The following is a 25,648-nucleotide window of genomic DNA, read 5'->3' as shown; positions in this document are numbered from 1 at the left end:
TGAAGTGGAAACAATTACATAAAGGAAAAGAAATCTGGATTTATTGACTCCTGCTAAGACTATTTCTATGTAGTTAAGAGACCCCTTGATTCCTGAATTAACCCATTTCTGCACAAAGAAACACAGAGTTTGGAGAAGAATGGAAGTTATTTTGCTGGCACTTCACCGTGCTGTCAGCAGAACATATAAGCTTGGTGAATGAGGAAAAAGGATCACCAGCTCTAACCCCTTCAAAGCATGTGCTTCTTCTACCATCATACAACTCCCCAGCACACACAGCAGAGTGCAAGTATATAAATGTTGGGCTGTTGTAGAGTACAAAGCAGTATGAGAGTTATGCAAATTACGTAAGATGCTTACATAGACTCTGAGAGAATAAAACAATCTTTTTATCTGTTGAAATAGTTGCTTACAGTAAAATACAGGTAACTGTGTCATCTCAAGGATAGTCCTCCTACTATGACATTAAATTCATCTTTCCCATCAAATGATGCTGCATTTCTCAGAAGCAGGCTGGTATCTGTGAAGATGGCAAGATAACATCTCAGAGAATTTCTCCTGAAGAGCCTTGGAGCCTTCTATAGACACTTTTAAGGGACATCGATAGTACTATTTCAAGATTTCCCAAGGAACACTAGCAATGATTATTATATAAATACAAAAAGGGCCTGTGATAAAATTTCCACCCAATTTTCCATATTACCTTGGACATGTGTTTCATAATGGTTCGCCAGCATCTTTCAAGTACCAGCTTATATTATGGTGATGTTTCAGAATCAAAATATTATATTAACATTAGTACTGTTAATATATTTGAAGCCCAACTCATCTAACTTCATCTTACACATGAGTCAACTGATGTCTAGTTTCCAATTCCTACCTTAAACCTTCACCATGGCCTTAGAAATAGCGTCCCGGTTATTTAAAACACCATAGTACAAGACAGTATGCTATGAATATTCTAGAAAAAGTCAGTAAATTTTTTCCTTGATTGGAAAGGACAGTCAGTTTACTCGGTCCTTAAAGACTGTCCACAAGTAAAATGAAACTCACTTTCGATTTCTGCTTAGTGAATGTCATGGGATATAATAATCTAAGGCAATCTTACCTTCAAAACATGATTCTATAAATCAAAACTCCTTAGTTTCTGTTTCAAGACTTCTTTCCAGCTTGATTCCCTATGGTGTTGGAACTAGATGGTCAGCTTTAGCAGTTCTAGCATAGTTCTTTTCAATTTACAGTGCAGAGACCTTCCCTTGGGGCACAAAGTCAAGAAAAAAATGTTCTTCCAGATTCTGAGTTTTATATTTTGTTTCCAATTCATGAAAATAGATTTCAAGTGTTACAACTAAATTGTTTTACAATTTTCCACAAGAGTTTTGTTAACAAAAAGAATTCAGAAAAACTACTTATCTGAAGCATGTGCTAAGTTAATGAGTTTCCAAACAGAAATGTGCAAATTACCATCCTTACATTGTGAAAGGTTGAAATCTAGTATTTATCATAGTTTGGGAGATAATTTGCTTCATTCTAAACAGTATAGAACTAGTATAGAACCATTGATACAGTCTAGAACCAGATTATTCTCTAGAGCAAGCTACATCTTACTGAGCTTTAGGCAGGTCAGAATAATTTGCTTTGGGAAAAATGAAGAAAAAAAAAAGAATAGGGGAGCACATTCTTCTTTATACTTTGAGTCTGGAAGAACATTTATACTATATTATTGATCTCCATTACACGGTAATCACAAATAGAAAAGAGTTGATAGCTACTGGATGATCACTGCAATGCAGTTTCCATAACACATAACTCCATCTTCTCGATCTTACCAATGAGAAAACTTAGGCTTAGAGAAGTTAAGAACTTGTAAAGTGGTAGAATTTGAGTTCCAGTCTGAGATCTGTTTATGTGTACCATATTTTATATAAATTTCCCTTAAATAGTTATTTTCTAGGCTCTTAAAAATAAAATTTGAAATAAAAAATACTAATAGGATAATTGTAACCTATGGATATTGCAGATATTATATTGCTTATCTTTAAATATGCCTTTTGTGGTATATATGTTATATTCTCCTTATCGTATACATAGGTAGTCTATGAAGTCCAGCTAAGGAGACATCATAGCAAGACATCAGTCTCTTGTCCCATATGGCCAGTGTCACAGAAGTTTATTCCTGAGTGTTTGACCATCTGCAAATGGTTCTCTCTCCCCAGTAGTGCATTTTAAACTCAGATGAAGGAGTTACTGTGGTAGTGAAAAGGCTCATAACCAAAGCGTGCAGCAGTCATTCCCTCTTAGGGAGGGAACTATAAAGGGCAAACGTGTCATCCCAATAGGCTTCATGCTTCCGTAAACTTCAGGATGATCTTGTTAAGCCATGAGGAAGCCACTGGAGTGACAGAACTGGTCAGCTAAAAGAAATCTTGGAGACCACTTCTCCAGCATATTTGTCCTAAGTATAAGAAAAATGGAATTCAGGCAAATTAACAGCCAGATAGTTCCTAAGTGGTACAGCTAAGACCGAATTCCTCATCATATGACTCTCTGGGCCATTTGCCTCGTAATGAAGCACCACTCTGAGACTTGGAGATTCTCCTATCTGATTGGGGAATAAAATGAAATCAATAAATTTGCAGTAGTTTTCTTAATACAATACAAGGTCTTTTGGTGTAGTATAAGATTGTGCTATCTGCACTGTTTATCTGCTTGTAGCAAGTAGCCCAATGGCTAAGAATTCTCAGAGGCATCATTACATTTGAATTTGATAAGATGGAACTCGTCTCAATTATAGTATCTGTATACTTTCCAATGAGGCTAATTTCCTTCAGGGATTAAATATTTGTTAGTATTTATTGAATATTTAGCTTAATGCCAGGATCTTAAGAGAAGCAAAAGAATGAGAGAGTAATATAATCATTTTTATTGCTTTCTAAGTTGGCCTTGCAATTATAAAACAAAATATTTTCTAAAATATAAGATAAGATATCAAGTTTTCTTTAAAAATCTCATGTTTGGCCAAATATCTAAGCATATATGAATAGACAGTAACCACATATTAAAGTTTGGAAGCCACATATATTAATACTGATTTCTCAGGATGTTTTTACTCCTTAAAAAAAAATAGCATATACTATTTGCCCCATTGGAAGATTGGATAAGAACTTGTTCATCATTCAGGAAGGTTAGCGACCCTACATAACAACATCTATTAGGAAAATTTCTCTAATTACATTATCAGGCAACAACGATTGTTTCCCTTGCCCAGGAAACTATCTTAGTGACACAATACAGAGGAAATGATGCTCTGTGCAGAAATATATGTAGAGAACAAAATAACTATGTCCACCGCGAGAATCCCATGCAGGGCAGATAAATGATCCACACCATTTTTGTTAAGTTGAAGAAAGACCAATAAACTGCAACCTCAAATTCCCAGAAAAAAAAATCACAAAAGCTAAGGAAAGACCTAATCTAAAACATAGTAGATGTTTAATATATTTGAATAGGGAATAAAATTTAATTCATGAAATTAACTGCTAAAATTTATTTATAAACATATAAAATTGCTTAAATTTCTTTCATTCCTTAAGACAGACTTCCACTTCATGACTTGCAGCTGGCCTAGGATTGACTGGGCAGTCTAGGCTCAGATTTAACTCACGAAAACTTTCCTGTCTTTATTTCCCAGGTGCTCAGAATATAGGCATGCACTATCATGTCTGAAAAAAATGCTTGAAATATTTAATAAAAGTTTTTTGACAGATTAATAAACTAGATGGTTGTGTTCATTTCATCAAGACAAAGCCATTAAATACTAACCATTACAGTTATCAATAGTTCCCCACCGATGGCCTTTATTTGCCTCTCACTAAACTTATAACTAAATCTGGTGCTAATAATATGACTAACTAAAATCCAGCTAGTTAACTGAAGTATTTAAAAAAACAATTTTGGCCTAATTCTCTCAAAATGTAAATGTACAACTTCCCAAAGCTGATCATCAAAAGCCATTAGACTTCTTCCACTAATTCAGTACCTACCCAATGTCAAAATGGTGACATGAAAATCAGCATCCGATGGATCACCCATGTTTTTAGCATACATGTTACCAAGTGTTTGGTTTTTAACAATGCCCAGATACAAAGACAGAAAAATAATGTTCTTTCTCTGGTCATAAACTTTAATAGATGTAGTAATCTTAATTACGGTTTTCTTTGCTTGGGCATCCACATACATGAAAGCGGAGGAGGGTGGGGCAGTGGCACCAATGGGTCTATGAGATCAGCTTCCCCAACAAGTTATTCAGAGGAATATGAAAGTTCCATGTCTTGCTAGAACGTTATATTTGCTATAATCTAATGATAGAGGAAACAATCTGATAATACCTGTTTACAGTAGCCCAGCCGCTTGATATCAATTTCTCAATTATCAGATGCTTACTGCAGGTCTCTCAAAGGCTTTGTCCTTCTTTGAAGAGATCCAATCTAATCAGGGAAACAAAAAGTAGATCTATAAAATTTTAACTAGCATTATTAAAACTCATTCCAGTCCACATTACCAAGGAGAAGTCAGGATCACCCTCAGTAATGTGCTGAGGCAGGACAGAGTCACAGTTGCCCTGAGGACTGGGTGACCCCAAAGGATGAGACACAAGATGTGTTTCTGAGCTGGCTTTAATGAATGAGATTCAGTCATGAAATAGCTTCTTTACTTAACAAAACTGCCAGATTCAGAACATCAACTCTTAAATGTGGAGGGTTTCTTCCCTTCCCTTCTGGACTTAAAACGGAATTGATATTATTAAATAAAACCATGTCATAGCCGGGCGGTGGTGGTGCACACCTTTAATCCCAGCACTTGGAAGGCAGAGGCAGGGGGATCTCTGTGAGTTCAAGGTCAGCCTGGGCTACAAAGTGAGTTCCAGAAAAGGTGCAAAGCTACACAGAGAAACCCTGTCTTAAAAAACAAACAAACAAGCAACAACAAAAACAAAAACAAAAAATATGTCCTTGATTACTTCTGGTTTATAACAAGTACTTTAGAAATGTATTTCAAGGCAAAAACGTCATGAAAATATTGTATTGGTATACATACAAGGTTTAGATGTGATTGGAAGACCCTTGTGCTGTTCTTTAGCAAGAACCATCAGTAATCTCTTCTCTCTTTCTCTGAGAAATTGCATGCATAAAAACAGGAAATAGATCCACTTCCTGTCAGAGATAATGGCTCACACTTAAAACATACCACAGAGAATCTCTCATGAAAGACTAATGCAACCAGTTCATATCTGTAAATATAAATTGAGTAGAATGGAAACTTCAAGTGAGAAATGATTTCTTCAGTGTTATCTTCTAGCTTCAGGCTCCAACTTTACATATCAGTTTGGATTGCTGAAGTCCCTATTTGGTTATTTGTGTAAGAACATTCTACTTATTTCCAAAGTAGATGCTTTGTTAAAGAAGTAGCTATATAAATAATGTCCATTCAATGTTTTTGGAGTCGTCATTTGCTTGCTCTTGTTTGGTGTGGAAGTCATGTTTTGTTTAAGTGCATCACAGCCAAGTTTAAAAAACAGGTGTGTGGTTCGTGTCTTTGTCCATAGAGATATATTTTTGTTTGGACCAAATGACATCATAGTTGAAAATAACATGCCCTGATTTTTCCCGATGCATGCAGCTCCTCCAAAGTTTAATAGGATATGGCCGAATATTTCTTCCCTTGAGGTTTCTAACCCAAAACAAGGTAGGAGCATCTAAAATTCCTACTGATAGAAAAATCCCACGTTTGGGGAAAAAAAATCCTACATACCATCTTAATACTAAATAGAGCATTACCATGAATACCTTGTCTTTGAACAAATCATAATTTGGATCTTTTTTTCCTAATACGAAGATTGTCCAGCCAATGTTGCGGTAAAGGTGGGGTGGGCAGGAGGAGATGGCACAGAATTTATAAGTCTTGAACAAATTTATATTGACAGGCTCCCAAGAAAAGCCTAGAGTTTAGTTGTCATCACAGCGTGGGTGTAAATCTTAAAAATTAATGGGCACCATGAACTCCTTCCTTCCCTTTCACTTTTCTTAAGTAACCCACAGGTGCTTCCATTGTTTTGAGGGTCAGGATAAATAGATTAAGGCAGCACTGAATCTCCCAGCAGGTCTGCTTTCTTTTACTATTGCTCTATATTGACTTTGAAAACTTTAGTGTTCTCTCTCTCTCTTTCTCCCTTCCTCCCTCCCTCCTTCCCTCCCTCACCTCCCTCCCTCTCTCTACCTCTCTTCTCTCTCCTCTCTCACGTATCTACGATGATGCATACATACACATTCTAATAAATTTTCTTGTTGGGATTATCCCTCCATCTCCTTTACCAATGAACATTCATTTTTTTATTATTGGCTTTAAAAAAAAAACATACCTGGTTTCTGTCTGTTCTAAGAACAGTAATTATTTTATGGTTAATAACATCATAAGGATGGAAGGAAGGAAGGAAGGAAGGAAGGAAGGAAGGAAGGAAGGAAGGAAGGAAGGAAGGAAGGAAGGAAGGAAGAAGGAGAGAAGAGAGGGGAAGGGAAGAAAGGAAGGAAGGAGAGAAAGGAGGGAGGGAGAGTAGAAAGAAGGGGAAGCAGGAAAATGGGACAGAGGAAACAGAGTAGGATTATGTAGAAATAGAACTTTTCAGATGGATGATGAACTCCTTAAGTTGCAGGGTAATGTTAGATTCACACTGACATCTCGCCTGTATGTGCATGCGTTTGTATATAAATAGGCGCTTATCTCAAATAGAAAGCAGTGTTCTTTTGCCTTCTTTCTCCAAAAATAAAACACTCATCACTGACTTCTGCCTTCCTTAGTTATAGACAGGATGTTCCTTTTGAACTCTAATGAATACAGATGGAGGAGGAAATGAGCAAAAGGAGGAACCAGGAAATAGCTACTAAACAAAACAAAATATATTAGCAATTTGTTGAGGAGTCAAATTGGAAGGGCTGCATTTTCAGTCCACTATCAGTGATGAAATTGAGACTGTCCTAGATACATATATTACTAGCAAATAGAATTACCTTAATCATCTGCTCTAAATGAATTTCTTCAAGTTTCTGGGTACATATGTGGAAAAAGAAATACAGATCAAGCCCCTCCCTGTTAATATAATTCTCTGAGGAAAGGGTGGGGGTAGTGGGTTTTTTCCTTGGCATGTTCCCTGAGAATATTTTTGAAATGGCACACAGTATTTTACCACTGAATTCAGAAGTCCAACAAATATGCAGGAAAGGACCTAAGGCTTGGTACTTCTCCGCACTGAGTTTTGATCCGAGTGAGACTATGCTTTGTTCAAATCCTGAAATGGACCCATTTGATCATTTTGCTATGCTTTTGGTGTCTTGGGACCAAAACTTTCAGAACTGTCATTAGAGAAGGCCAATTGTACTTTTTGGATTTGGACAAGGAGCTCAAATGAATCTGCTTTAAAATGTAACGCAGCTGGATTAAGAGCTTAAACTTGAAATACTAGTGAAAGGCACTCTGTCTAGCAGAGGCCAGTTTTGTGGAACTGTAATTTTTCTTGCCAACATCTACAAAGACCCTCAGCCTCTATTCTGTATCTTGTTATTTACCCAAGCAGCTCATCATCAATAATTGGAAAAGAAACAACGGGTTTCCTTAGGAAGACAACCCTGTCATTAACAAAGTACACAGCACAGATGCAATACACACTGAGGGGGAAAAACCCACAGTTTTTAAAGGGATCCATGTTCAAGGTGCCTCTGAGATCAAATACAGCTGAATAATTGACCACTTGAATCTGAACTGACATCTAGAGAGTTCAACAACAACAAATGGTTTAGCTGGCTCATATGTAGAGAGACAGAGAGACATGATAAACTGAGGCATTGATATTGTTCATTACCCCAACAATACAACAGCTACTTATGATGCCGGACATTCAGGGATCCTAACATCCATATTGTGATGAGGACAAGCTTTGCTCACTGAACTCTTGATTTAAATACTATTTCTCCTTCCCCCTAAAAAAGTAAGCTTCTAGACTTTATTACTAAAGACAATGTTGAACCATTTTCAGACAAATAGATGCCTTCCTTGTAATTGCAACAGATTCCCAGGAAGAAAATATATGAATAGTCTCTTCACTTAGGGCTCCACAGAATGGGTTGGTAATAAGGTATTAATTACAGTTTGAACGTTTCACTGTTTCTAATTTACTGTTCATTTTTTTAAACCTATGCAGTTGCTCCCAAATTAGCTTTGTCAACAGTTTCTTCTGTTCAAGTTGCAAACCACAAGCGAGGTAGGAATTCTTGGATTCATACAGTGATCTCATGGTGTTATGTGTTGTGAAACATTGCACTGTATGAATCTGGAATATCTGTGAAGTGTACCCATCAGCTTATCAGTGAGGCATGTTGACTGATACCAGCCAATGCATCAGTGAGGACTGAGAATGTTATATATATGAAAAATGGTTTCACTCAGAGATTCAACTGCACTTAAAGATGCTGCAAATTTTGTTTTCTGAAAAACTAATGTATGAGTAGGAACTACAATAGTTTAGTTTCTTGGGTAGATCAGGAATTTGAGCATAACACTTCACTTATGCTCCTTGGTGTTGAAAACAAGAAAAGTCACTGGCAGTGGGTCTCAATGGTGCTTCTTATGAAGCCAGAAGGGCAGACTCTTTATATGGTGCCCATTTCATTTTTTGACAAAAGAAATGCCTTAGAGTTTATGATTCCAAACGTGGTTTCTAGTGAATGTGAAAAAATATCCATGAAGATCTGGTCTTGATTAAGTATTGATCATGTTCTAAAGTAATAGTCCTATCACTTTCTTTAAATTAAAATGGGCAGTAGCTCATCTGTAAGTCATGAATGGCCCACTTCAGCTAGCATCTGTCATTCACAGAATGAAGATTTTTCAGGAAACATGAAGACCTTTTTTTAATTTCTTCACCAATTTTCTTTAAATGTCCTCTGTAACAGGTGTGTCTTGTTTTCCAGTCTTTGCTGTTGGGCATATGTCTTCTTCCTTGTTTCTTATTTTATTTTCCATGAAACATCTCTTGACAAAATCTGAACTTGGTTTAATCTTCTTGATAAAATACCAGGAGAGCTTTCTTCTACTGTTTTTAAAGTTGTAGTCAATGCTGAATTTATATTTGAAGCATACAGGGAAAAGGAGAAAGTTGGTCAGCAAATGGGAAAGGGAAAATGATAGTGTTTAAACTATTATCTTCATGCCTCAAGATGTACTTTGAATTGGGAATATTGAGGATACTCTTTGGACGGAAATCCATCCAGACTGAGAATTTGAGAAAATAAGTAGGAACCAACCTGCTGTAGGTTCAGAATATCAGAAGTTGATCTGGGCTCATGATTTATAAGACAGGAGTCATTACAGGTATAATAGAAAGCATCCCCATCCATGATATGCAAATCTATGGACTAGAACCAAAGAAATAAAGAAGAAAGGAGACAGAGGGAACTGATGCCCTTTTATTCACTTTTACACTTAACATACAAAAGGCCTCTTGACATGAGTTCAACTCTGTATCTAGTTTGTTGAGGTCAGAGCACTAATTAGTGGCAAATACATTCCAGAAGCATGAAGAAGCCAACTAATAGAGATGTATCATTTAAAATGGGCAGAAGATGCTCAGTAGCTATATAAGGAGGCAAGACAGAGTGGAGTGAAGAAAAATGAAGAGAATTCTAGAGTTTCTTTATTGTCACCTTGGGAAAGATCTCAGAGGAAGTGTCACACTGTTAGTTCAATGAAGGGAAAAGAATTCCCACAATTGTTATTCCATTGCCTTTTTTCTAAAGTGACTTTCCCAATTCCTTTCCATGTGAATGACTGAAATGAATTTTCAGCAGCTTTGGATTTGAATAGGCTTTCCTTGTTTGAAAAAAAATACACATAGAGTGTATTTTGTTGTCATTGTTACAGTCATATGGGTGATGTAATATTATAATTATGAAGATAATAAGGGAAAAGAAGACATAGAAGGAAAATGTAATCTGCTCTTTTTCCTGACATTATTTTTCTTCAGTTCACTTTGTCTCCAACTTTTTGCTTTCCTGTGATTCTTATCTGCTGAGGTCTTCCACAGCCAGTTTCAGTCAGAAGAAACCTTGTGGAAAACTTCAGAGGGGTGTGGGCCTCATTTGCCATGGAAAACCAACTATGAACTCTCTCCTTCTCTGAAGCATCTCTAGCCTGCCCAAGTCCTAACTGGCCACAAATAAGTACCTCATTATCATAAGCACATTGCATGATGAAACATATACCATATATGTTATAGATCTAGACATAATTGTAAATGTAAATGTAAATATCTTCCTAGTAGATCACTAGTCCATGGTGGAAGACATATTTGATTGTTGCACATTGGGGTTTTCTACTGTTTCTAAGGCTAGGGATGCTTCTGACTTTCCTACAATGCAAGGTGGGACCAACTCAACAAAGTATTTGGCTCTGAGTGTCAATCACACTCATGCATGACTTGACCTCTTTCACTTTACCTCCTCATATAAGGTGCCTGGTACAGGAGAATCTTGATAAATTTGTTGCCTGTGCTTGCCCCCTCACATCATGTATTCATGTATGTGTGCTTTAAAAACTTCAGTGCTGTTTACAGAAGTAATAACACATGCCTGTTATATTATACATTATAATGTGATTTGAAATTTAAAAACATAAAGGCACAACAATTTGCAGAAACCTGCTTTTTTTCTGCTAAACTGGTCTGTACATAGATGTATTCACTCAGCTAATATAATCACTAACTCAGTTACATCTTATTGTGTGGTGCTGTTTTTCTAAACTGCTTAATGTTCAGGATATAGTCAGACTCTCTTGGGATTTGAATGGTAGAAGAATAAATTTAAAGATAACTTTCCTCTGTGTTTTCTCTGTCTCCCAAGGGAGGGTGCTTTGGGATCATCATTCACTCATTTATTTTCTCATTCAATAGAATTACTGAGTGATTAGCATATGCCAGGCAATGCTTTAAGTTCTGTGGTTCTATCTGGGAACAAAACAGACATGGTCTATATACATGCTTGTGCTGAATATATAGTAAGACCTTTCTAAAATGCAATTTTCAGATGTTATAAACGCTAAAAACATCAAAAAGGATTAAGAAATTGGAAGATGAGAGTGTCTAAATAGAGGGGCTCTTATTTCAGATAAAGTGCTAAGAGAATTTTCTTTCACCTGGGATTTGACAAAGGTGGGAAAATAAGTACTGAATAATGTTTGAAGAGATGTCTGGAGAGGAATCTGTCTAACCTAGCCGACAGACAATACAGTCACTGAGATGTGCTTGGTGTGTTTTAAAAGCCCTGAGGAGGGGTCCTGCAACAAGTGAGGAAGGAAATGGAAAGAGGAAGGAAGTCAAGGGCCAGTAAATTTGAGAATCAGGGAACTTTCTTTTATGAATGAAACAGGAAACCATTAGGACTGTGAGAAGTGGAGTAGCCTGGTCTAATATGAGTTTTCATTGGGTCATTCTCACTGCCTGAAAGAGCACCTTAGAGACGATGACAATAATGAGGGTGATGTTATCTGAGATGGGTGATGAGATGGCAGAGATGGTGATAAGAGGTCAGCTTTATCACAAATATAAAAGCATAGCCAGATGGATCAATTCATTGACTGGTTGTAGGGAAAGAAAAAAAAGGAAGTACCAAGGACAACCCTGGGATTTCAACCTAAGCATGGATGTAGTTGGAAGGATGTAGTTGTTACTTCTTAAGATGGAGCCATCTGCTGAGCAGCAGGGTTAGGAAGGGACACCAACGGCTCAGTTTCAAACATCTTCAAGTTAAGATGTTAGTTAAGTACCTAGTGGAGATGATGAAAGGCTGTTGAGTACAAGATGTGTATCTGAATGGAGTCTCACTCACTAAGGAGTCGATTCAGGATGGAAAATAGTGTTTTGGAGTGTTCTACAAATAGATGGTTTTAAAGTCTACATATAGATAGATTTCAAACTCTTAAAAATACCAATAGTGCCTCTAAAGATCATAAAGCTCCAAGGACTTCAACTCTGAGACATTTAAAGTGTGAAGAAAAAAGCAAATGTATAAAATAACCACAAAAACAATGGGTGTAGAAGGAGGAGATCCAACATAGAGTGGTAACCCAGAGGACCCAACTGTAGTTAACGAGTATAAACTTCAATGAAACTTATTTCAAAACAGTTGGGAAATATATTCCCAGCCATGTGTGACTGAAATTCAGCATGGTAAGGTAGATAATTTGATTTAATCATTAAGATGTTTTCCCAGGAGATTGAGTAGGAGAAAGGCTTTATAGAAGAAAGTGAGATTCTAAGAAGGTACCATATATTCTATGATTCACAAGAAAAAAAAACAAGAAGATGTGGTAGGTCAGTGACTTGAAGAACTAAGGAATTATGAAACAGTTAATATCATGTCTTGGGACTCGTAATACAACAGTACAACTCAAATTGTATCATTAGAGATTATTCATGGACTCTGCTTGAGTAGGAAAAGATAGTAAAGGATGGTAAATTCATAGATCCATGAAAAACAATAGGACAATATAATAATAATGTATGAGTTATTCTTTTTGTATAATTTTATAAACTTTATTTTAAAAATATTTACAAATAAATTAAAATATCACACACCAAAATTAACAAGACCCAAATTCTATACAACTTAATGAACTCACATACAATTATAAATGATATATGTATATGAAGTATTTTATCTACATATTATTCCAGTGTCTCCCAAGTCACTTTGAAACTCTCTTTTAATTTTATGTTCTCAAATATATCATAGCCGGAGAAGGCAGCTTTATCAAGATCCTCGAACCAGTCTAGAAAAGTTATCATTAGTTTACTTCCTAGAATATCTTTTATTTTTAATATCTATTTACCTTTGGAAACATGTTTATAATAGTACATGTGTAGCAGATTATAGTTTCTTGAATAACTGATATCAGATCTCCTATGAAATTAATAATTTGATTTTCAAACAGAACTCTCAAATAGTGCCATCACATATTGTGATGGGTAATTTGTTACTGTGGGTTGGGTAACTTGTTTCCAAAGTAATTCACTTCAAGATGTGTAACTTGACTGCTATTGGTACTATTGTAACTGATGGGGCATTTCTTACCTACACAATAGACTTCTATCCTTTCATTCTCAGGCTGAAGTTCGAAAGCCTTTTTCTCTCGGTCTTTTTCTTCCTCCTGGTCCTTCCCTGTTTTCATCCACAGCCCTATTCTGTACACATCTATATAAATAATCTCTAGTAAAGGAAGCCACGTGGCTTCCAGATTCCTGCCTTGTTCTTGCTTCTTTTTTAAGCAACTAGATCCAACGAGTTACTGACGTTGTCATGGCTCCCTTCTACTTCCCATCACCTCCCATGTTGTGTCCTCCTCTGCTTCTAGCCAAACTGGATTTCTTTCCATCAGGATCTTGACCTTGATCCCAATGTCTATTGGAGTAAGCAAATCTCATATCAATGAATCTACACTGTTCTGATAAGTGGAAGCACAGTAAATATAGTATATAATGATATATGCATATGTATTTATATGTCACCTCTCCTTATTCTATCTTAATTTATATATTCATTTTTACTCTGATCATTAAAGTGTTATATTTCTTTAAAAGATTTATGTAAATTAAAAAATAAATTAGCACCTATAAGAATTCTGAGGCTGTTTCAATAAAATACTGAATGAATGAAAGAATGAATGAATGGGTTCAAATAGTAACTTTATTCAGCTTCTTTATTGGGTAAAATAAAAGATAAGACAATAATGAGATGAGTATTGATAGACAACCACCATTTGCAAAATCATAGCTCACTTTCCTTATAAATGTCAGCTGGGCAAATCCTCATATTTTGATTCCCACAGAACTGTCCCTCCCAATTTTATGAGTTATTAAATAGTTATTTATGCCAATGAAGGCATTGTCTTTACCATTTCTTTTTAAAGGTTGAATTAGATTGAAGTAATTTCTTGTGTTTGTTGAGATGCAAGAGAGAAAAATCCAATGACTCTCCATTCCCCACTGGCTCCCATCCTCTTCATGTCTCTATAGCTCATCCTGCAATCACTCCTATAGCCTCATGGGCATTTCTGACATTCTATAGAGAAAAGGGAAAATAAATTCGAGGTACAGTCGGTCTTTGACTCCTCTTTGGTACTAGACATAGTAAGAAACTTGAGTGAAGGAAATTTTAAGTGTTTTTCCATAGGAATAATCTCCCTGTATTTTGTGTTTTCTATAACACTTAATCATGTGTATTTGACATGAAAGAGACAAGAAAGGCATATCCTCTTAGCACTGGAGAAAAACAAAATTAAGAATTATGTAGTTGCCTCAATCCTTATGAACTTGCCATGATGTCTATAAAGCCCCACCTAAGTCTTAAACAAAAGAAATGAAGGAATGAAGAAAATAAGAAAGAGAGAGAGAAAGAAAGAAAAAGAAAGAAAGTAGTGAGACAGAAGAGCCATGGGAATCAGCAGATCCACACACCTGCCGCTCATATGCTTCCCTCCCCCTTTTTAGGACTGCAAAGATGGAAGGAAAAATGATGCAAAGTCAGTTCATGTGCAAAATTAGACTTTTGCATCAGTTGAAACTGAACCTTCCCAAATTTTAAAAGGTGTACACCTGCAAATGCTTCTGTTCATCTTGTCTGCCAAGAATTAACAATCTTTAGTGGTGTTTGTCTGACCTTTCTATCCTGCTTGAAACAACTACTACTTCCATGCCGGTCACAACCACCTGCTGTCACCATGTGTTGTGTTGGTTCCCATATATGTAATACCATTCTGCCATCCTTTCTCCATCCCTCATTTCACTCAAGCATGTAGCGTGCTATTTCTCTGCTGCTGTATACATTCTGTATACATTTCTGTTCTTCCTTGCAAGACTGTGAATGCTTCGGCCACTCCAATCGGTGCAGTTATATCGATCTGCTAAACACAGTCATTTGCGTGAGCTGTAAACACAACACTAGAGGGCAGCACTGTGAGTTATGCAGGCTGGGCTACTTCAGAAATGCTTCTGCACAGCTGGACGATGAGAATGTGTGCATAGGTCAGTTCCATTACAATTTCAGCTTTTGTTCTGTGCCTTTGGAGCTTTGGGGATCTGGTTAGGGTGGAGAAGCTGGTGATCTGCAAAGAGCTGAGCCAGAATGAATATCATCAATGGAGCAAATATCCTTGAAGTAAACTGAAAATTCATTTGCATTTGGATAAAGTCATATTTGGTGGGAGGAGGGGTTAGAATTTGAATCCTAATATTGTTACATTAAAGATGATGTCATGAGAAATCATATTTAGGAGATGAAGAATATTCGAATTTTCTTTTTCCATTCTTTACTTTTTCTTTCTTCCTTTTTTCTTTTTCTTTTTTGCATGAAATCTTAAAATCTGATAAATTTTGACCTGATTTAATTGCCTCAAATTGTACATTCAGCCTTTGAAATGATAAGTAACTATTTTAGATATGAAACTTTGTATTGAGACCCACGCATAATTGATGATCTACAAGTATTGGTACATAAAAATGTTGCCATTAAGAACTGAAAGCTACTAGCAAGTTCTAATGCAGAAGTTTGCCTACCTTTTCCATCTACAGTAATGAAATTCCATTTACTGGATTTTTCTATTGTTCCCCAAAGGGAGAGTAATTTCTCAAAACTTCTTCAGGTTATAAATTGCTAGATTATAAAATAGATTAGCCCTAGAAAATAGGGTCCTGGGATGGAAGATCCCTCCTCCATGACTAATTCTTCTCACCTGGAAAGGACCAGGTGTTGCTTCCTTTCAGAAAAGTTTCTATAGAGGGACCTGACTCTGAGGAAAGGAGTCTGGAGGCAGGCATGATGGGCACACTTGTAATCCGTGCAAGTGGCAAGTGAATGCAAAATATAAAAATAAAAATAAAAAATCAGGATTTTTAAGGCAGGCCTTGGCTACATAGTGAATGGAGACCAGCCTATCTCAAAACAGTGGAGTGAAAGTCTGGTAGAAAAACAGTAAATGGAATTTCATGCTATAATTTCCTCTAAAATATGCAAAATGTTTGAAGTGTGATGTCTGTTACCACACCAGAAAGTTTACAGGCCACTATTCTTAAAGACCAAGTTTTCCCCAGAGACTAAGTTCAGTAGAGTTTGTAAGTTGGAAAATTAGAGCATACAAGATGGAAACCGACAAGTGATCTTTTTATCAAGAAGGAAAAAAAGAAACAGTTTTTCAACTCAACTGTGTGTCTAGGATCCCTGTTTTCTGCCTGGGGTGTGACAGTCACAGAGATTCTTGCCAAGGATTAATTAGCTGTATGGTTATTGTGAATTTATTTGGACCAGGTATGCACAATACTGTTTATGTCTGCAGTATTTTCCATTTTTCAAAGTGCTTCCTTATTTATTATCTGTGAATTAGTGGAGAAAGCACTGGAGTTAGATGCTGGAGAGCTGGGTTCAAGTCCCAACTTGCTATTCCCTAGCTGTATGCCTTAGGTAAGTTCTTTAAACCTCCTGGCTTCTTTGTAAGCAAGAGGACAGGAAACACTGGGTAAAGTATGCACTGACCTGCAACTTTAAAAAAAAATCTAATTCTTATTAACAAAGCAGTAGGGTAAGTATTACAGTAATGATTTTTTCCTCTTTCATACTTGGAAAAGAAATAAGATAGATTGACCCAACTTGCACACTCTTTGCAAAGAGCAACCCGACTCCATAGATTGTACACTCCCTCCTAAGCACTCTGGCGCAGCCGGCAAAACTGGAGATGCCTAGATTTTACCTCTAGTGTGCTTGTTGAAGCATGACAGCAGCCGTTCCAATGCTAACTGTGAACAGAAGTCCAAGGCCTTCCTAATGCTTGGATTACAAAGACCAGAGGGCATTAATAAAAACCAAAAGATGCACAGCTGCCTGTATTTTGAAGACAGAATATATTCTGCTGAATTCCACTTGTGAGAATATATAAATATCATGCTATAAATATAGAGAAAGAATGGAAGAGGTAAAGTTAATAAGAACACTAGAATAAACCATAACCCGTTTTTTAAAAAAATATAAAATACATGAAATTAAAGTGTTTCACATTTAAATGCTTTAAATAAAGCTAAGCAAAAAGACCATACAGGGAAAGATTGAATATTTAATTTGTGAGGCCCCACTATAGCAATTGAGTACTAATTTTAATGCTATTAGTACAGAAAGAACTAATGAAATTGAATGGATATTTGCTTAACACATTCTCACTCATTGGGTACTAATCTCAGACACTTTGACCTCTATCTACATCATCTTTAAATTAAAAAAAAAAAAAAACTTTTCCAAAAGATGCCTTGCAAATTCTTTAACAATTGGCAATGAAATTCACTATTCCAGCTTTGAGGGAATAGCTCACATCTCTGATCCACCTAGGGTCTGTGAAGATGTTTTAAAGTCACTGGAAACTATGGCAAATAGGCAGTGCAGCAGGTTAGTTCATGCTGCCACGGTGATCCCTGCGTTGTGGCTACTGTTGAATTTGCCCAATTTTTACACAAATTCCAAACACAGTCATGTCTTCTTCAGGGATACGTGACATTTCCCCATGGTAATGCAACAATTACATGAAAATGGCATCTTTGCTTGCTTCTACTTTCTACAAACCTGAGCATTAAATGGGAAGCTAGAGGATGCATGGTTTCTGACCTTGAGTAATCACTGGTAATAATTTCCCTAACAAGTTTTGCATCAGAAAGAAACACGAGGCTCAGCAGTTGCCACAAAACATGTCTCAAATTTATGATGCATTATTTTTAATTCTCCTTCAAACACAGGATCAGAGGTACCTTACACAGAACAAGGGAAACTCAAGATGATTTTAATGCCCATAAATAAATTGTAGTATAATGTTTTAATTGAGCTGTGCAAAGTATTTCATGCTGTTTTGCAATCTGACAGCCCTGCATTTTATTTATTATTTTATGTGATAAAATATAATCTCCATGGCCATCCTCATTACTCCATCAACCATTGAATAGAGCTTCATAAGTCTGAAAAACTGAATTATTTGTGTGCAAGTTGGAGGAGGGAGAAGCTTACGTATTTCTCCTTACAATTTATTTTCATGACTAAGATTACATTTGCCATATTTCTTATAACAAACATGGGACACACTATGGGTTAGGTGCAGGGAGTGTATTTTTAAATTTTGTTTAAAACCTATCTCATTGATCAATGTGAACTAACTGGAACAGCATGTGAATTCATGCTGCCCAAATGCAACTCTACTAACTGACTTACAAAATATCGATCCCTCATTATCAATGTGTACACTTTGTGAAGTGAGAAACATTCCAGTATGATCTAGGTACAAGCTTAGTGACTACAAATGTACAAACAAACAAAAATTAAGAACCCACAAAAAAGTTTTTAAACTGCTCCTAGACACACATTAGAAGATGCCACTTTAAAACCTGGTTATTAAATACAAACCAAGCCAAGAAAAGAAGAAATGTTTTGGAACTGTGTTTTAGCTTCATACACACACACACACACACACACACACACACACACACACATACACACACACAACCATTAGCTTTTGTCAGTGTTTGTTTCATGAGAATGTAGAGCTCAAAAACCTGACTTAACACAAAATAAATCATAATTCTAAGGTAGTTACTCCACAATATTTAAAGAAATTTTCATTTGTCTCAATGACAAAGTTTGAGGTCTCTTCATAATGATAACCCAGAATCCATATTGCCAATAATATAATTCAGTCAATTGGTTGGTCATATGATTTTATTTGAATTTTTAGCAAGAGAACCTTACAATGGCTCTATTTTAAAACAAAGAAAATTGAGAAACAGAAAGTGATACAACCCAGCCAAGATCTCACAGCATGGGAACAGGGAAAAGAACAGCAGCTCTGAAATCGCTTGCCCCAAACCACCTGTGTGCCTCCAGCTGGGGGAAAACAGGTCTCCCAACTCCAGCTTAAGCTTTGCACACCAGTAGAGCTTCAGAGATGAAAACATCCTGTCTAAGAGTGTGTGAGGACCCCGTGAAATGTTCTATTGGCTTCTCACTATGCAAAGGTTACCTTGACCTGCCAACAAAGTTGCAATGACCAATATACATCTCAAAGTGTATCTTTGTGGAGATTTATTTGGGAGTGTGAAATTTATTTTTCTTTCATGGTTGTTCATCTACCATACATAAAAGCTATGTGATCATGCCCAGCAAATACAAAGTTTAAGGACTCATCTCAAAGCAGGATATATATACATAAATAAGTTAAGGCACCATCCCAAATCATAAAGCAAAACTACCTTTAAATGAGTAAAGTGCATCCATATTGCACTTTAAGATGCTCAGCCATTCTCAGATATTGAGTGTAGCAGATAAACCCATTTGAATAATTTAAAAGAGATTTTACACTGATGGAATATTGATTTATCCTTGATATACACGCTTCTCATGGCATTCATTAAACCATCTAAAAAATGCCCTAACAAATGGAATCTCCATTATGATCTGTTACTGGTGAAAGCATGTTGTCTTATTTCCTTGGAAGAGTTCAGATGTTTTCCTCCCATATCGTAAAAACGAGGCCATGGAAGGCTGAGCAAGTAAATAAATGGCCCTGAAATAGGCATATTTGCCAAAGCTTTTCATTAATGGACATCTTCCGCTAAGTAAGTGAATGCATCTAAGTTAAGTGAAGCTCCTGTGTTGATAACCTCTAAGCCATGCGAAGTGTCTCCAGCCTGTGTGTTGTCTTGTTTCTACAGAGTGTTATTGTAACCCTTTGGGCTCAATCCATGATCGTTGTAATGGCTCAGGATTTTGTGAGTGTAAAACTGGAACGACAGGGCCTAAGTGTGATGAGTGTCTGCCGGGAAATTCCTGGCACTACGGCTGTCAACGTAAGTAACTGTGGGAGCTGCCCTCTGCCTGCTGCAGCATGGCTGATTCTGCTTGTCTAGGCTGGTGTGTGCAGCATCTCAGAGCAGAAAAAGACCCAACCAGCTGACAAGCTCCAAAGGCTACTTAGTGGCCCAGCCCGCGTGCAGGAGAGTGATCTGTCAGCTGTCCAGCTGGCTTCCCTGAAGCTTGCCTTCATCTCCTCTGTTGGCTAGTGCAAACTTACATTGAAATATTGTATGGCAATGCATATACCTGGTCAGACCATAAATTAAGTTGCACAATAGGGAACCCAGCTTGGAAATCCTCACCACAAAATGAAGTGCGATGTGTATGTGGTTAATATATTTCCTGAACTGAAGGCTACCCTGGAACTGCAGAGTTCATAAATCCAACAGTATCTACATAACTTATAACCACACTTGCTATCATGCCCATCACTGAATCTTAACCTGGATCCTGGAGGCAATAAATCTAAGGCATATTGAAGTGCTACAGTAAAAGAAATGACAGGAATCAATATTGATTTGAGGATGTTGGGCTTAGGTTCCACACAGTGAGCCTTAGACAGTTGCCATTTGGTTCAGCCTCACCCCTCGGGAGACTATCATGTCTTCTAAGGAGCTCATCAACCAGGTGACATGTGGGTGTGTACATGGAATGGAAATGTTTAAATCAGAGCAGACACTTCCTGCCCTCATTGTAACTTTTTCTTCCTTATAATTCTGCATTTACTTCCCTTTCCATGTATATAAACTTACGAGAATGAAACACCCACAAACCATGTCCTCTGAAGCAGAGATGACTGATAAAAAAAAAAAAAAAAAAAAAAAAAAAAAAAAAAAAAAAAAAAAAAAAACAGAGCAAGCCACAGAGGTCATTTCAATTGTATTGCTGTCACATAAAAAAAAATGATAAAGAAATATGTAAAAGATATTTCAGCAGGTGATTTTTATTTAACCTTAAATGTGAAGGATATTATCATTTGAACATATAGTTAATATCAAAATTACTAAGGAGGTATACTCCAATTTTTATGGTCTTTGGAAGGAGCTGGGTATTCTTAGTTACAGAACATCTCAATCCACACTACCTATCTGATAAGACTTAACAGCCCTGTGTCTACCCTATTAGACAGCACAGTTATAATTCTGTGTGCTTATTTCTCTTTTGAATGAGATGGCACCATGCAGGAACTATCTAGAGACAATTTCTACGAGAAGTTATGTTATTTCTACAATACAATCATTTTATTTTCTATATAAAATTAAAGGTGGTAAATACTATCACAATAACTACTAGCATCAGATATTACTAGAACTATGTTCAGACACTAATCTAATTTTCTGTCTGCCACTCATGGAGTGTCTAGGTTTCTGGCAGCTATATTTATAAGTAACATAAAATGAGATGCTATGAGAAGAGGGACTGTGGCAATAAGCAGAGACATTCGCCATTGTGTAGGTCAGTGTTAGAATGGGTATCAAGAGCTGGGCAACAAGAGGAACACTGAAAGGCACTCAAATAGCCACCAGTCAAGCAACATACTTTCACAGCAGCTCAAGATAAGGCCAAGGATTGAAAGTCCTGTCTGCTGTAATTTTCCAGAAAGCACTTATCCTTAAGAGTGGTTCCTAAAAACCACATGAAGAAGCAGGACTCAGAAGACAGGCCATCAGTCCTAAAGCAGATGAACATGAGTCTCAGAGCTGACCATCAGTCAAAAGCAAGAAAGAAGAGACAGATGCCAAGGTAGAAACCAGTACCAAGATTCAACATAAAAAGAGTAGAGAGATTGTAGTTGAGATAAACTCCTCAGAGAGAAAGTATAATGGAAAATATTTGTTTATGTTTGTTTGGGTCAGGGCCTCACTAAGTAGCCCAGACTGGTTTTGAACTCATCATGTTCCTGCCTTAGCGTCCTGAATGCAGGTATTAGAAACATGTGCCACTATGCCTGGTGCCTAATGTAAAATCTGATGAGCCAAAAAAAAAAAAAAAAAAAAAAAAAAAAAAAAAAAAAAGAGGAAGAATAGGTTCTGGGATGTAGTAAGGGTAAGACTTGGATGAGGATACAAATTAATATTGCCATAAAGCCATATCACCCCTCATTCAGCTACTCTTCACTAGTGATTGGAGTACCGTAAGAAGTACCATTACGCGGGGCGGTGGTGGCGCAAGCCTTTAATCACAGCACTCTGGAGGCTGAGGCAGGTGGATCTCTGTGAGTTCAAGGCCAGCCTGGTCTCCAAAGCAAGTTCCAGGAAAGGCGCAAAGCTACACAGAGAAACCCTGTCTCAAAAAACCAAAAAAAAAAAAAAAAAAAAAAAAAAAAAAAAAAAAAAGAAGAAGAAGAAGAACCATAAGAAGTCCTGTCACCTGAGAGTTCCTTCTGGAAACAGAAGGCTGGATTTGAGTCTCTGATATACAATTAACAAAACTATCTGTGCCTCAGCCCCCATCAACTCTAATGCTTTTATGTGCATCACTGGCTATGAAAATATTGGAGTAGGTATTGAGTAACCCCTGAAGTATGGGCATTGGGTTAATGTTAGAAACTTCAAGGATGACATAGGTCATGGTGCTGAGTAACAATTATGATAGAATGAAATCAGAACTAAAGGAGATGTACACATGGAAACTTATTACTGATGCCCAAAGGGGAATGAGGCCCCTGAAATAAGAGACCGGTGAGTTAACTACTAAAGAACTAACAGGTGCTGTCCATGGTAGCAAGTGAACAGAAATGCATGAGCCAATGTATTGTCTGAGAAATATCAAACAGTCTTCATGTGACGTGGGAAGTGTGTGTGTGTGTGTGTGTGTGTGTGTGTGTGTGTGTGTATCCTCCTAGTATGCCTGTTTCTCTCTCTCTCTCTCTCTCTCTCTCTCTCTCTCTCTCTCTCTCTCTCTCTCCCTCTCTCTCGTGTGTATGTTTTCACATGAACATGTCTGTGTATGACAGAAAATATTTTTAAAGAAAGAAAAGAAAAGTAGAAAGTAGATTATGTGATTTCTTAAATTCTAGTCAAGAAGTTACATGTCATCGTGGAAAAGAACTGAAAGTATCATATAGGAGAGGTAGGGGACTCAACACATGCTTTTAATGAAAGGTTTGTAAGGGTGAGATTTATTTTTGGAAACACTGTTATTGCACCTCATTAAAGGAAGGATTGGAATATCTCAAGACTAGATTTGACATATATTTAATATATTTCAAATTTACCTTTGAACACACAAGTTTTTTGCTTTTTAGATTTTTTTAAACTTACTTTGAAAGCTTTTTACCAAACCCAGTATTTGAAACAGTATTGCTAGCAGAGAAATTAACCTGACAACAAGAAAACAATACCAAGAAGGAAATAGAGTAGGGCTGTCCATGAAACTTGTCTCAGTGATGGGCTGAGAATAAATATTGTAGGTACTAGAGTCTGAGAGGCTCAGGCACATGGCTATAGTTCTCTTAACACCCAGAAATCTTGTAGAAGGTTCAACATGGAGCTGAAGTCCTAGTATAAAGTATAAAGGAATCAAACTTTAAAACAGAAATAACCATGAAAAAACAAGAAAGGAATGAAATCATGACAATGTCACCTATATCCTGTGAATGAAGCAAAATGTACTCCGTGGGTGATTTCTTGAATCCTACAGACTGCTTTGAATTCCCTAGAAACTACTTAGATTTCTGAAGCCTGGATCTGCATGTTACAGCAGGGTTAGTAATCAGACCACACATGCGAGGCAACTGTGATAATTCAAGGGAAATGGTGGCTGTGGCCCTCATGATACACAACAAGGAATTAAAATGTTATTGTTTAGTTCCCATCACATGTTGATCAAAAAGAACTAGATAAAACTTCATATTCAAAAAGCACAGTGTACATCTTACAGACAGACTGGCCACTACTAATGGATTACAATAATGGTGTAGGGACTTCTAAAAGCCCCTTAGTTAGATTTAGGGCTGATACAAGAGACTGAAGCAAAACTTATTCTAAAAGTCTGTGTGTGTCATCTGTGAACTCCAGTTTCACCTGTAAACTTTCTGTCAAAGAACTGTCCATCATTTCTGTGCTGCAGTTTGTATGTATTCTCTATTGGAAAAATATGAAAAATTTGGAAATCACAATCCTGAATTGCCTTTAGAGAGTAAAACAAATCATCCAAAACCAAAATATAAGCAGGAAGATTTCAGCCAAGTATGGTGGCACACACCTGTGATTCCAGTACTTGGGAAGTAGATGCAGGAGGATAAAGAATTCAATATCATCCAAGGTTCATAGAGAGTTCAAAGATATTCTTGGCTACATAAACTCATTAACTTAAAAAAAAAACAGAGTAGAGGAGGAGAAAAGACATTTGGGGTTTAGTAGGATAAAGATTAGTGTGAAAGTTGTCCAAAAGAAAAGAAAAAGAAAGGAAGGAAAGAAGGAAGGAAGGAAGGAAGGAAGGAAGGAAGGAAGGAAGGAAGGAAGGAAGGAAGGAAGGAAGGAAGGAAAGGAGTTTGAGAATAAAGAAACAACTCTAAATAATAATGTTTTGAAACCAAAAGTCTCAGCTAAGTCACAGAAAACAAGCAGAATAATGCTTCCTATAACATATGAAGAGTTAATTCAGTCCTAGCACCAAAAAGATTGGGTATAAGTCTGCAATGTGTTTCAGTTAAGGAGAATGTAAGTCTCCACATTAGAATGAGTAACTCTAGTAAGAGATATGTCATGTTCCAGGAGGACACATACAAGATTTGTTAAAACCGCACATTGTTTATTTAAGTTACAAATACTCATTTTTACATAGCTTATGTTATGTGAAATCACACGCCATATAAGAAAATAGGTTCTGGGAAGGTATGGGCAATGGGGGAAGACCCATTTTAGAGGTCCTGATGTAATAACCATCAGGACCATTAGCTTTCAATGCAAATACTGAATAGGAGGGTATCTTGGAGATGGAATCCAGCTTTTGTTTGGAATAGGGATACACAAGGATAAGGCTTACTTCAAGGAAATACTTGGATTAGAAAGAAGAGGTATATTGCAAGAATATGTAGACTTGGAGTATAAATTAGAAAGACCAGACAGTGAGATATTCTTTAATCAAGACAAAAGACTGTATGGAAAAGGCATTGTGAAAGTGAGAGTGTATTATCAATGAAAGATCATTTAAGCATTTAAGAGTGTGTACTGTCTTATGTAAATTTAGAACTTTTAAATGTTCTTTTACTTTCCAATACATGTGAGTTAAAATGTCAAGCTATCTGATTAAAAAAAAAAAAAGTATTCTGCTGAAATTGTTGACATATATCGATGCAGTTTTCACCAAAAACAGTGAAAGAAGTTATGTGGGTTCTGTTGCTATTGTTTTGTGGGTTTTTTCTTTCTTTATTTTATTTTGTTATGTTTATTTTGAGATAGGGATCTTAAGTTGTAGCCCAGGCTAGCCTAGACATAAGCATGTAGCTCAGACTGCTCTCAAATTCAGAATAATCCTTCTGCCTCATTGTCCAACTACTAGCATTATAAAGACTACCATGTCCCTGTTACCAGTTCTTTGTTTATTTGGTTGGTTAGTTGATTGGGTAGTTGGTTGGTTGGTTTTGTTTGTTTGGTTGGTTTTGTTTGATTGGTTTGTCCTAATTAAGCTGAGCCCTCCATCCAGAACTGTAGAGCTGGTATCAGGAT

At 36.7% G+C, this 25,648-nt stretch overlaps 1 protein-coding gene across 8 annotated transcripts in view; it reads left to right on the top strand.

Moving 5' to 3' along the window:
- Ntng1 (netrin G1) overlaps positions 1-25,648 on the top strand; it is a 351,363-nt gene that overhangs the window by 282,528 nt on the left and 43,187 nt on the right. For 2 of the 8 annotated variants that reach the window (XM_015998105.3, XM_042279762.2), the window contains exons 6-7: positions 14,957-15,124; positions 19,835-19,969. The exons of 1 other annotated variant lie outside the window; for it this stretch is intronic. In XM_015998105.3, coding sequence (XP_015853591.1) covers positions 14,957-15,124; positions 19,835-19,969 — 303 coding nt within the window. Of the gene's footprint in view, positions 1-5,679; positions 5,746-8,251; positions 8,312-14,956; positions 15,125-19,834; positions 19,970-25,648 lie in introns of all 8 variants that reach the window. 5 more of the 8 variants (XM_015998106.3, XM_015998107.3, XM_006979443.3 and 2 more) reach the window with 5 other exon arrangements.

Source organism: Peromyscus maniculatus, chromosome 6 (genome assembly GCF_049852395.1).
Source record: "Peromyscus maniculatus bairdii isolate BWxNUB_F1_BW_parent chromosome 6, HU_Pman_BW_mat_3.1, whole genome shotgun sequence".
Classification (NCBI taxonomy): domain Eukaryota; kingdom Metazoa; phylum Chordata; class Mammalia; order Rodentia; family Cricetidae; genus Peromyscus; species Peromyscus maniculatus.
Note: the sequence above shows the minus strand (reverse complement) of the source record. Positions and strands in the feature narration are given on the sequence as shown.